The sequence below is a fragment of the Arachis ipaensis genome, chromosome B10, assembly GCF_059453495.1.
Source record: "Arachis ipaensis isolate K30076 ecotype BB chromosome B10, ASM5945349v1, whole genome shotgun sequence".
NCBI lineage: Eukaryota > Viridiplantae > Streptophyta > Magnoliopsida > Fabales > Fabaceae > Arachis > Arachis ipaensis.
The window spans coordinates 131,609,890-131,621,839 of record NC_142435.1 but is presented as its reverse complement, the minus strand read 5'-3'; the positions used below and the strand labels follow the sequence as shown (position 1 = coordinate 131,621,839).

Below are 11,950 nucleotides of genomic sequence, written 5' to 3'. Positions count from 1 at the left end.
ACTTTGCGTTTGCGAATGCATTCTCTGATGGCATGATAAAGTGTCTATGTCCTAAATGCGAGTTTCAACTTATGCAAACAAGAAAGGATGCATACGACTATCTGTTGTTACGACCATTTCCCCCTGGATATACTATTTGGGTGCGTCATGGTGAAAAGCCGATTGAAGAGAGGCTTGGATTGGGACAAGTAGATGAAAATCTGATATCCCAAGTGAATCAAATGCACCAAATGGTCAACGATGCATTCAATTTCACGATACAACATGGGAGTGAGGACATCACAACAATCGAACATGCAGAAGATGATGAAGACGTGTTACCGAGCTTGTATGAAGGTCCAAGTCACGCGGCGCTGGATTTTAATGATCTACTGTCAGATGGAGAGCAGGAGTTATATCTCGGATGCTCAAAGTACTCCAAATTATCGTTTTTAGTGAAGCTTTATCATATCAAGTGTATGTGCAGTGTGAGTGACAAGGCAATGACAATGATTCTTGACTTACTGCGGGACGCATTCGAACAAGCAAAACTTCCAAAGACAGTGTATGAAGCCAGGAAGACAATAAGAAAGTCGGGTATTGAATACGCCAAGATAGATGCTTGTCCAAATGACTGTATGCTGTACCGAAGTGATGATGAAAACCTGACTAGGTGCAAGAAATGTGGGTATTCAAGATAGAAGCAAAAGACTAAAAATGGCTCTATTATTAGGCTCAACATACCAGTGAAGAGAAAAGGAAAACCGATAGCAGCCAAGACTCTTCGTTACTTTCTCCTCATACCACGACTGCAGTGGTTATTCATGTGCAGCAACACATCGAGTGATATGTTATGGCATAAATAGGCGTCTAATAACGATGGTTTCCTTAGGCATCCAAGGGACGCTGAAGCATGGAAAAAGTTTGAAGCAAAGTATACTAATTTTTCTGCGGATCCGCGCAATATTCGCCTAGCCTTGGCGAGCGATGGATTTAATCCCTTTGGGAATATGAGCACAAAGTACTCCATCTGGCCTGTGATTCTTATTCCATATAATCTACCACCCTGGCTTTGCATGAAGCAGACATCTTTGATTCTATCCACGCTTATTCCTGGGCCGAAAATGCAGGTAACGATATAGATGTTTATTTGCAGCCTTTGATAGATGAGTTGAAGCAATTATGGGATGGGGTTGAAACCTATGATGCCAAAGAGGGAAACACTTTCAAGATGTGTGCGGCACTGATGTGAACTATCAGCGACTTTCCAGGATTGGGGAACCTATATGGCTGGAATACGCACAGTGGGTTAGCTTGTCCTACGTGTAACTTGGATGCTAAGCCACATCGGCTGAAAGACAGTCAAAAATGGTGTTTCATGGGCATCGACGCTTTTTAAATCAGGGACACAAATACAGACTAGATCGGAATAGATTTGACGGGCAGGTCGAAGGTAGAGATCCGCCAAAGAAGTTATCCGGAACAGATGTATTGAGGCAACAGTCTAATGTGCACGTTTCATTTGGGAAGAGTTCAACTATGACATCCAAAAAAAGACACAATGGTCAGGATGCGGATGAAGATGACTCGCATTGGAAGAAGAAGAGTGTTTTCTTTGGCCTCCCGTACTGGGAGGATCAGATGTTGCGTCATAACCTCGATGTGATGCATATAGAAAAAAACGTGTGTGACAATGTGGTCTTCACTATCTTAAACGATAGCGGCAAATCAAAGACATTCTTAAAGCTCGCTAAAATGCATGGGTATAAGGCCTGAATTATGGCCGGAGAAAGGTGGTAAATATCCTTCTGCAATATTTGCGATGTCGAATTCACAGAGGGATGTATTCCTGAAGACTTTGCATAATGTGGTCTTTCCAGATGGTTACTCTAGCAATGTTGCTCGTTGTGTTGATTTGCGACATCGCAAGTTATCTGGGTTGAAAAGTCATGACTGTCATATTCTGATGGAACAATTACTTCCAATTTTGGTGAAGAATGCACTTCCGAGTCTGGTGTCCAATGTGATTGCAAATTTGTCATCATTTTTTCGAGAACTTTGTGGGAAAGCCATAAACCCTATGCAGCTTGCTGAGCTTCAGAATCATGTTGTGCAAACCTTGTGTCAGATGGAAATGATTTTTCTTCTTTTACATCCATGATTGAATGCAATTTTAAATGTCAATAACGTAATCAAGAAAATCTTATTGGTAAATTTGTTCACATAAGTTAACATATATAGCTTACAAGTAACTTGTGAATTTTTTTTTTTTACGTAAAACGAATGTAGAAAAAGTGTTGAGTTTAAGTAACAATGATTTAAACATATGTAGCTTCAGATAGTAGTCTTTACTCAACTAGATTATACTCAGATGGTTATTTCTAAAGAGAACAATGCAATATGTGGTAATACGCATTTTGCGGCGGTTTAAACAAAACCGCCGCAAAATGTAAAACAATAAATCACCCGGCGGACATATAGTGGCGGTTTTCGAAAAGACGCCACGAAATGCAAACCTGAAGGAAATATAACGGCGGTTTTTTTGCTAAATTTCTGCCTGATTGCAGCCCCTAACTGTAACCGCCGCTATATACGCCGCAGTTTGTCTTTTTGCGGCGGTTTCACACAACTGCCGAAAAATAACCGTCGCTATCTTAAGGAATTGTTGTAGCGTAACAAGAGATAAAAAAAAATATATCTAAGTTTTTCTTTGAATCTCTCGTTTAGAAGTACAAATACATTTAAAAAAAATATTAGAGGATCATCATCAGAATTTATTATTTATTGTGATTAAATTTATTTATTAATTTAATAATTTAATAATATAGTAAAAAATAATAGTCAACTAACTATATTTCAAATGACATAATTTTTACATTCTTACCTAAAAATTTTCGAGTTCAAATTTTATTACTAATTTAAAAAAAAAAAAGTCAAAAACAATAAATTTTAATGACCTTTTAATATTTCTCATAATAATTACACGAGTGTAACAAAAATGTTAAAAGGTGATATTTAAAAAAGTTATCAACGAGAAGCATACTTCTTATTACTTGTATAAATTAAAACTAATCATTTGAGCTACGTTAAATTTCATATAATTATATTAAAAGTGTATTATCAGAACTTCTAAAATGTCAGGGGACATGATTCTCCATGCTAAACTTCGTCACTACAATAAACCAGTTTCTGGTTACTTTGTGAGACGAACTCACTATTATTGCAAAGAATTTCATATTGCAAGATCAAAAGATTCGACCATCTCAATCATATTGTGGATGCGCGAATACGGAACAAACTTGAGAATCAACTTAATTGTTAGTTGAAAAAGAAATAATTTTGTCACTTGAACTATATAATATAAGAGTTCAGCTAGATTCAACTTATTTTAACTTTACTTTTTTTATTTTATATTTTAAATTCTAAATTTTAAACTCTAAACCCTAAATTTTAAATTTTATATCTTAAATTCTAATCCTAATCTCTAAATTCTCCAATAATAAATGTTAAAAAAATATAATAAAAAATAACTAATCTTAACTACTTAAAAAATAGTTTTTTATATTTTAAATTGATTAACACTACATGATTAATAAAATGTAACATTTTTTGCCGATGTTTGATCAATAAAGATATTTTTATAATAAATTTTAAATTAAAAATCTTAAATCTTAATAATGTAAATAAAATATTAATTTAAAATATTAGTTAATATCAATAAAAAAAATTAGCCACCTAACATTTTTCTAATATAAATGTGTGACACACTTTAGAATTAAGTTGAACTTATCCGGAATAAACTCTTAATCTAATGGAATTTATCACGTAAGATTCTTAAGCCTAAATCGGCCCTAAAATAGGTTTATATAGAATCAATATTTTAAGTAGAATCAGATCAAATAATAAATAAGATTTAGGGTTAAGCTATTTTAAAAAAGTTCGATATCGAAAATCCAAATATACTATCGTCTTACGTCAACTAACGTCTGTCTGGTTAGAGATACATGGCATGGCTAATCTCAGAATATACTATTATCATCATTATTATTAATTTTTGTGACATTGAATGAACTCAGATTTATTTGATTTGAAACTACGTACTCAATTATTAAGATATAATTTAAATTCTATTGACTTTGTTGGATATGAATACATCAAATAACAAATAAGTAACAACTACTAAAATTTATGAGAGGCCCAACCAGGAGTTACACGTCATGGTCTTTGGATAATTGCCGGTCTTTTTAATTTTCAAATAAGAAAATATATGAAACTAAGAGGTGACCAGTTAAAAATTAAATAAAATTATATATTAATTTATATTTTAATTTTAATTAATTTAATTTTTTTTACTTTATAATATTTGTTATTGATTGCTGTTTAATTAAAATCACCTTTTGAGTAATATATTTCAAAAACTGCTCTTAGGATCACGGAACAGAAATCATGCCTGATTTTTCACCCTCTATTCCTTTTAGTGACTACGGTGCATGGTTCTCTCTTCATATTATTGACGGCGCCGACCTCCTCCATCGGACCATCCAAGCGCCGCTCCATTCTCAAGTGAAGTATACGCTCCCGATTATTCATCCTATCTCCCTCTCGGCGGCTACGGTGCATGGTTCGCTCTTGGTTACATCAGCGGCGCCAACCTCCTCCAATCAACCATCCAAGAGAAGGGTGCGGTGCAACACTTCCGGAAGAGAGCATCTTCTATGGTGTTTTCAACCCCGGAAGGCGGATCGATTAGTACATTGATGAATCCAACACAAGGCGATGAACAATTCAATGTGGGTGAAGTAGTTATTCAAGAGCAAGAAGTATAAAACCCGGTTAATTAATGGTTAATTAACCCATAAATGAGAATTTATTCTAAAAAGCCAAAAATGTGATTTTTATGGCTTAATATGATAGAGGAGATTGAGACGAGAATTTCGGTACCAATTTTATAGAATTCGGACCAAGATTGAACCAAATGGGCCAAACCGGACCAACCAGACCCATATTGGGCCCTTGGCCTAACTTAAACTAAACCTAAACCCTAATTTCAGCACTCTCTCTCCTCACAACACACTCATTCACGCTGAAATCACAAGGGAAAGGGGGAAGAACACTCTCTCAAGTTCTAACCCTTGTTTGATTTTCAAACTACCATAACTTTTGATCTAGAGCTCCGATTGCCGCACCATTTGTGGCTACGCATTCACCGCGGAGAGCTCTACAAAACTCACAACTTTATTTTTGAGGTAAGCCACGAAATCATTTCAGTTCTTCATCCCTAAATTTCGAGTTTCATGGTGAAAGTGTTGAGATTTTGGGCTCTTTGATATTATAGGACCCAACTCTCTTGAAGAAGAAGATTAATCTTGTCTCCTTAAACCTTGGGTGTGGTAAGATTCTCAACCCTAGTGTAATTTGTTGTTCCATGATGTTTGGGTATTGAGATGTTGTGTTTGGGTATGATAATTGTGGCTTAGGTAGTGTGTATGTGAATATTGAAGCTTGATTGAGATTTTTGGAAAGCTTGAGAAAGGGCTTGGTGTGCAAAAATCTGTTTCTGAATGTGTTGAAACCTTGAGAACTTGTGAAAGAGTGGTTTGGAAGTGCTCCGGTTGAGCTTGGGAAATCGGCTAAGGTATGGTCTCGGTTTCCTGTATCTAAAATATAATGTGGTGTAAAAACTTAGGCTAGAGGCCCTAAGATAGGCATTAAATTGTTGATGTTGTTGAATGGTTGAGATATATGATGTGGTCATATATGCGATGATGAATATTGATGCCTTGATGGTGTGATATATGAGAAAATGCATGTTGTGATATATGCTTGATGAATGATTGAGGTTGAATTGTGGGTGGAACCATATTGATGGTGAGTATGATATTGATTATGTATAATGATGGTTGATTGAAAATGGTATTATTGGAAATTGGGATGAGGAATGATGTATGCCATGTTAATGTGTTTGTCTTTTAGCCATTTGATTGAGAAGTGTTAAAATGGTGGGATGATGTTTTTGTGAATTGTGGTAAAGTGTTAATGTGTGAGTTGAGGAGGCTTGATGTTGATTTTGGTATATTTTTATTGATTTCAAAAAGGGATGAAATTGGCATGTTTTGGTTGATTTTGAAAAGGGTTGAAAAATGGCTTGTTTTGAAAATGGCACTTTGTGGTTTTGTATGAAAACATGGTTTTTTTGGGCATACTTTGATGGGACATAACTTGGACTCCGGATCCCGTTTTGTGCCAAATTTGTTTAGAAATAAAATTGGATCCGGGATGTTCATGCCGATCGAAGAACGGGCGAAAAATGTTTTGAAATGAAGAAGTTATGTCCATTGGAAGATTGGGGGTTTAATCTGTAGATTCTGCAACTTTTAACTTAGAAAAATTTTTAGCAGAATATCCACCCACGCGTAGGCGTGCCTGACACGTGCGCGTCGTTTTTCAAAAAGGCACCATCCACGCGTGCGCGTGGCCCACGCGTGCGCGTCGATGCGCTGCACCAAATGCCCAGCCATTTTTCTGAGAGTTGTGCCAGTTTTGCGCCTGGGGCACAAATGCACCCACGCGTAGGCGTGGCTGACGTGTACGCGTGACTGACGCGTACGCGTCATTTAGCTGTTTTTCCATCCACGCGTGTGCGTGGGCGACGCATACACGTCGATGAACTTTGTGGCCATCCACGCGTGCGCGTGGAGGACGCGTACGCGTGGCCCTGTTTTCATCCCAAAGTTGATTTTTGAGTTTGAAAAGCCAAATTTTATACTTCTAAGCCTCCGATCTCACCCCTTATGTCTTAATTCATTATGATATGCCTAGCAATGAGAAAGGAGTTAGAGGATGTGGTAACTTGTGAATGAAGCAAGGGGAATATTTATGATCAATGATGATCAAAGATGATTATATGAGATGCGGAGGATGGTGGTGGAAGTGTTGTATGTGCCATGAGCCGATAGGCTGTATTTGTTAATAAATTGGCTGGTTCTGGATTGAACCGTGAGCCAGATGGCTGAGTTTATTGGCGAGTTATGGCGGAGCCATTATTGATTAGGGCCGAGTATAAATGCATATATGCTATTGATTAAATATGAATTGTTGTACTTCCACTATCTGAGACACGAGATTCCCTGGAAGAAAGCAGTGGCTAGCCACCACGTGCTCCAGGTGGAGACTCGAGATTCTGTTGACCCTATGTCGTAAGGGTGGCCGGACACTGTGAAAGTCCCAGATGAGCTCGCCCCCGTGAATATACACCAGTGAGGGTGTTGGATATGGATTATGATTATGATTATGACGATGATCGAGGATAACTCGAGTTGGGGATGCGCGACAGAGGGACAGTCTAATGGTTAGCTACCAGGACTTGTCGGGTTGGCTATATAACCAACAGATGATATCATCAGCCATTAGGGACAAGCATTCATCGTATGCATACTATGTGAATTATTTGAGATTGCCTATTTGACTGCATATTACTTGCTAATTGTCTAAATGCCTTATCTGTTCCTATTTGTATATCTCTTGTTTGATATAACTGTGTTTGCTATATTATACTCCTGGTGGTGGTTGGGAGGTTTGAAGGATTTGAAAAGGGGAGTATTAGTTAGACTGAAGAATCTTTAGTCAGTTGCCATTTATGGTTTAGACTATTTATAAGCTTTGATTTATCTGGTGGAAGTTCTAGGATTGCCTTTGGCTTTCCCAGTATATTACATGTTAGATATGTGGGAACTGTTACCATACTGGGAACCTTTGGGTCTCACCCATGCAGATTTTGTGGTTTTCAGATGCAGGATGCGAGGCTTCTCGTTGAAGCATGCTGGAGACTTCTGGATTAGCGAAGATCCTTTGTTCTCGGGATTCTGTTTTGGTTTTATATGTTTTGTTTAGATACTTTTATCTCCACTAAATAATACAAACTGTGATGACTCCTTTTAGAGGAGGCTTTGGAGAATAGGTTTTCTGTATTTATGTCCCTTTGGGTTTCCTTGGAGTTTCTTATTTTATTTACATGTATATATTGCTATGCTCGGACCGGTTATCTTCGCAACCAGATTTTGAGTTTTGTTATTCCTGTTTTTGGCACTCCTTTGTATATATCATCTCGCGTTAGCTCGTTTCCTTATCCGTTTCGTTTTCAATTGGAGTGTTGCGCTTTTGAGTTACGATTTTGTTTTATCCCTTTTTTTTCAAAGGCTCCTAGTTATAATCATTATTCATACTACTATATGTACTAAATTTTATTTTTAGAGGTCGTAATACTTTGCCATCTCTGAATTATGACTTAAGCATAAGACCCTTTATGGTAGGGTGTTACAAGAAGGGTCGAAGGTATGTTGCATAAGCTGCTCCTTCGTTGTAAGAAATTTTATAACAATGTGTTATTTGAATGTTTATTATTCATGCTAATTAGATGTTTTTTCAGTTCAAAAATTATATTCATTTGAAAAATTTTGGCACAGTGATATTTTTAGTTGAGCAAAGTATGCATAAAATTGCTGCTAAATACTTACCCAGCATGTTCGATAAGAATTGCCATCATTAAAGTATGCCTGACTCCCAGATTTGTTTTGCAATATTTTTTGATGGTTTTTATTGGACTCATTCATTATATAGTAAGGAAGGATCTTAACTTGATAATGGTTTTTTCCGGTGTCTTTAATTGAAGGTCGACAAAATTACCGACGTCATTGTGACTAGAAAGGATGAGTTGGACTACGGACATGAGATTTGAATGTTCTATGTGAATATTTCTAATTCATGCTAATTAGATATTTTTTAAGTCACATTAGATCTTTCACTGTGTTAATTTTGTATTATTGACTAAGAAAGAATATGTGCTCTTTTTGGTAGTATATATGCCTTGGCAAGGTTTTGATGAGAATATGCTTTGATTTTACTTTTCATCTACTTTCTTAGGGTAGGTTATATCAATTCGGTATATACTTTCAATATAATATAACTATATTAGTGAGTGCTATATGAATCCTGAAATGGTATCAGACCATATAATGATATAAAAGAAAAAAAAGTAGAGTGATGATTGTACACTTCCTTAAAGTTCAAATATCATTTCTATATTTATAATCATAGGATTTTACTGAAAATCTTCGCAGGTTACTATATAAAGGTGTTTTGTGATTTGTGAACCTATCAAATGTATTGGTTCCTTATGTGATCAACTCGTTAACCATATAAATTCAAACCAATCCAACATTCAATATATTGGGTTGGGCTAAAGTTTTGGTTAGTATTTATAGTGAAACAAATCTGTATAATATAGATGTTTTTTAAAATTCAAAAAGCTCATTTATTTGGAAAATTTGGGTACAGTTAAATATCTATATGAGATATTATTAAAGTATGCTAAGAATTGGTATTAAATACTTACTGTGTTAGGGCTAGTTTTAATTCGTATCTAATTTTATGTATTGACGTTACAGTTGCTGGATCATAGTGGCGTCGGTGAAGAGAAAATTCCAGTCATAGGAATGAGTTTTGGTTCGTTGCCTCTCACACAGAAATTTTATGCAAACTATGCAAAGAAAGTTGGATTCGTTACTAAAATCAGGAACACAAATTTTGACAAGACGTGGAAGGAATCAAAGATACCGGTTAATCAATCTATTTACTGCATGCGAGAAGGTTATCGAGAGTCTAGGGTGAACGCAGCAACTCGAGCAAACAGAATTACGGCCACGAGATGCAGAGCAAGGATGTATGTCATGCTGGACAAGGAGAAGGAAAGTTGGGTTGTGTCTAGATTAGAATTGAGGCATTCTCACCCTTGTTCGGCTAAGAAAGCTGTCCACTATCATGAGTACCGGGAGCTGACCATGCATGCTAAGTGCGTCATTACGAATAACGACGAGGCTGGAATAAGACCCAACAAGACGTATCTAGCTCTGGCAAACGAGGTTGGTAGGTCCTCAAACCTGGATTTTTCAAAAAAGGATGTCAGAAATTACATCACAGGCAATCTCTGATGCTTCGATGACAATGAGGACTTCCAACGGATGATTAATTATTTCGTTCAAATGAAAGAGATCAGTCCTAACTTCTTTTATGCCATAGATGTTGACGATGCTAATAAATTTAGGAGCACACTATGGGTAGATGCAAGGTGCAGGACTTCGTATGAATATTACGGAGATGTGGTGTCGTTTGACACCACTTACAGAAGAAACAGGTCTGTATACTTATTGGTGAATTTCAAGAGCAGTTATTTGTTAAATTTGTCTTGTTGCCTCACAGTTATTTTTGCTCTTTTCACAGGCATAGTCTGCCGTTTGCATTCTTTGTCGGTGTAAACCACCATGGGAAGTCTACTCTTCTTGGCTGTGCTTTACTTGGGAGCGAGGAGATCCCTAGTTTTGAGTGGGTGTTCATGCAGTGGGTGAGATGCGTTGGGACTGCGCCAAGGGGGATTATCACTGACTAGTGCAAGGCGATGGCTGGTGCTATTAGGAAGGTCCTACCTGATACTGTCCACCGATGGTGCATCTGGCACATAATGAAGAAATCACAATTCAAGCTCGGTGGATACGCTAGGTATGGAGAATTGAATGCAATGATGAAGCACATTGTGTGGAATTCTCCTTTGACTGAATCATTCAAGGTTGATTTGGCTGGTTTCATCAAACAATTTAACTTAGGCCAAAACAGATGGTTAGCAGGTATGTGATTATTAAATTAAATCCCGTCCGTTGGTTTCTAGTTGCTTATTTATTCACTTCATGTTATTTTTGCCGGCTTGATTTCGTTCTTATGTTTTTGCTAAGAAATGTAGCTGAGTTTTCTACCCCCTATAGTTAGTGGATGTTCTTTTCAATACATAAACAGATGCTTTTTCTCATAGTGTGTCTGGATGTTTTTTTAATTTCTTTTATCATTGCATTGCAAGCTGTCATCATGTTGTTTATAAGCGGCACTCTTATGCATCATTTTTTTGGGCAGACCTTTATGCGAATCGACGGAAGTGGGTTCCAATATTCTTCAAGAGTGAATTTTGGGCAGGCATGAGGAGTACACAGCATAGTGAAAGTATGCACGTATTTTATGGTGGATACCTGCATTGCAAGAGTGGGTTGGTTCAGTTCATCCATGAATACGACAATGTGCTTGGAAACAATGAGCAAAAGGAGCTGGAAGATGATGCTGCGGACTCGAAAGGAGTCATCCCATGTATAGGGAGCACGGGTATTGAGAGACAGTTTCAGCAGGAATACACCAGTAGTATGTTCAGGACTCTTCAGCTGGAGATAAGAAAAAAACTGATTGCGAGATTCGATCAATTGAACAAAAGAGAGATACAATTTCTATTAAAGTGGACGAGCAGAAGGTATTCTGGGGGAAGCCTGTCTACCATACTTTCATGGTCAAGTTTGACTCTTTGAGTCGAAAGGATCAGTGCGAGTGCAACAAGTTTGAATCCGCTGGTATATTGTGTTGCCACACCCTTGCGGTGTGGTCATACTACAGAGTTGACACAGTACCGAGCTGCTATGTTCTTTCTTGATGGAGTAAGAATGTCATCCGCAAGCACACTTACATCAAGAGTAGCCATGACATGCCTCGGAGTGATGAAAGAAACAACTTGTTCAGGCATCTGTGTTCAGAGTTCTATAACGTTGCTCAAGAGTTGGTTGTTTGTGATGAGGAAGCAGGCATCTTGCAAGCTGCCCTTTGGGATGCAAAGTCCAAGCTGACTGATTACCGTGCCAGCATGCCTTCCACTACTGTTGTTGCGACTCAGAATACCATGCCCACACATAGCACAGGCGGTGCTATTGTACATGACATACAAGGACCCTCAAGAGTCAAAACCAAAGGACGGCCGAGGAGTAAGAGACTTGGAGCAGAGTTGGACAAGTCAATTAAGAAGTCAATGCAAAAAAGGAAGAGGAAATCACATCTGATATGTGTTAGAAGCGACGTATATTTTAAATTTTTCTTACGAAATGGTGTTCTT

The 11,950-nt window shown here is 37.4% G+C and overlaps 1 protein-coding gene and 1 pseudogene across 1 annotated transcript; both read left to right on the top strand.

Moving 5' to 3' along the window:
- The first annotated feature begins 10,016 nt into the window (after window positions 1-10,016).
- On the top strand, window positions 10,017-10,420 carry LOC148581749 (protein FAR1-RELATED SEQUENCE 9 pseudogene; annotated as a pseudogene).
- A 9-nt stretch (window positions 10,421-10,429) lies between these two features.
- Window positions 10,430-11,497, top strand: LOC107621079 (protein FAR1-RELATED SEQUENCE 5-like). The gene is made up of 3 exons (XM_088493504.1): window positions 10,430-10,655; window positions 10,936-11,214; window positions 11,307-11,497. The coding sequence occupies exons 1-3, from the start codon at window positions 10,430-10,432 to the stop codon at window positions 11,495-11,497; spliced, it is 696 nt and encodes a 231-aa protein (XP_088349630.1).
- Window positions 11,498-11,950: the final 453 nt, after the last annotated feature.

Coding starts and splice junctions, on each gene's coding strand:
- LOC107621079 (XM_088493504.1), top strand. CDS start 10,430: ATGGCTGGTGCTATTAGGAAGGTCCTACCTGATACTGTCCACCGATGG. Junction 10,656..10,935: donor CCAAAACAGATGGTTAGCAG/GTATGTGATTAT, acceptor TTTTTTGGGCAG/ACCTTTATGCGAATCGACGG. Junction 11,215..11,306: donor TCAGCAGGAATACACCAGTA/GTATGTTCAGGA, acceptor TTTCTATTAAAG/TGGACGAGCAGAAGGTATTC.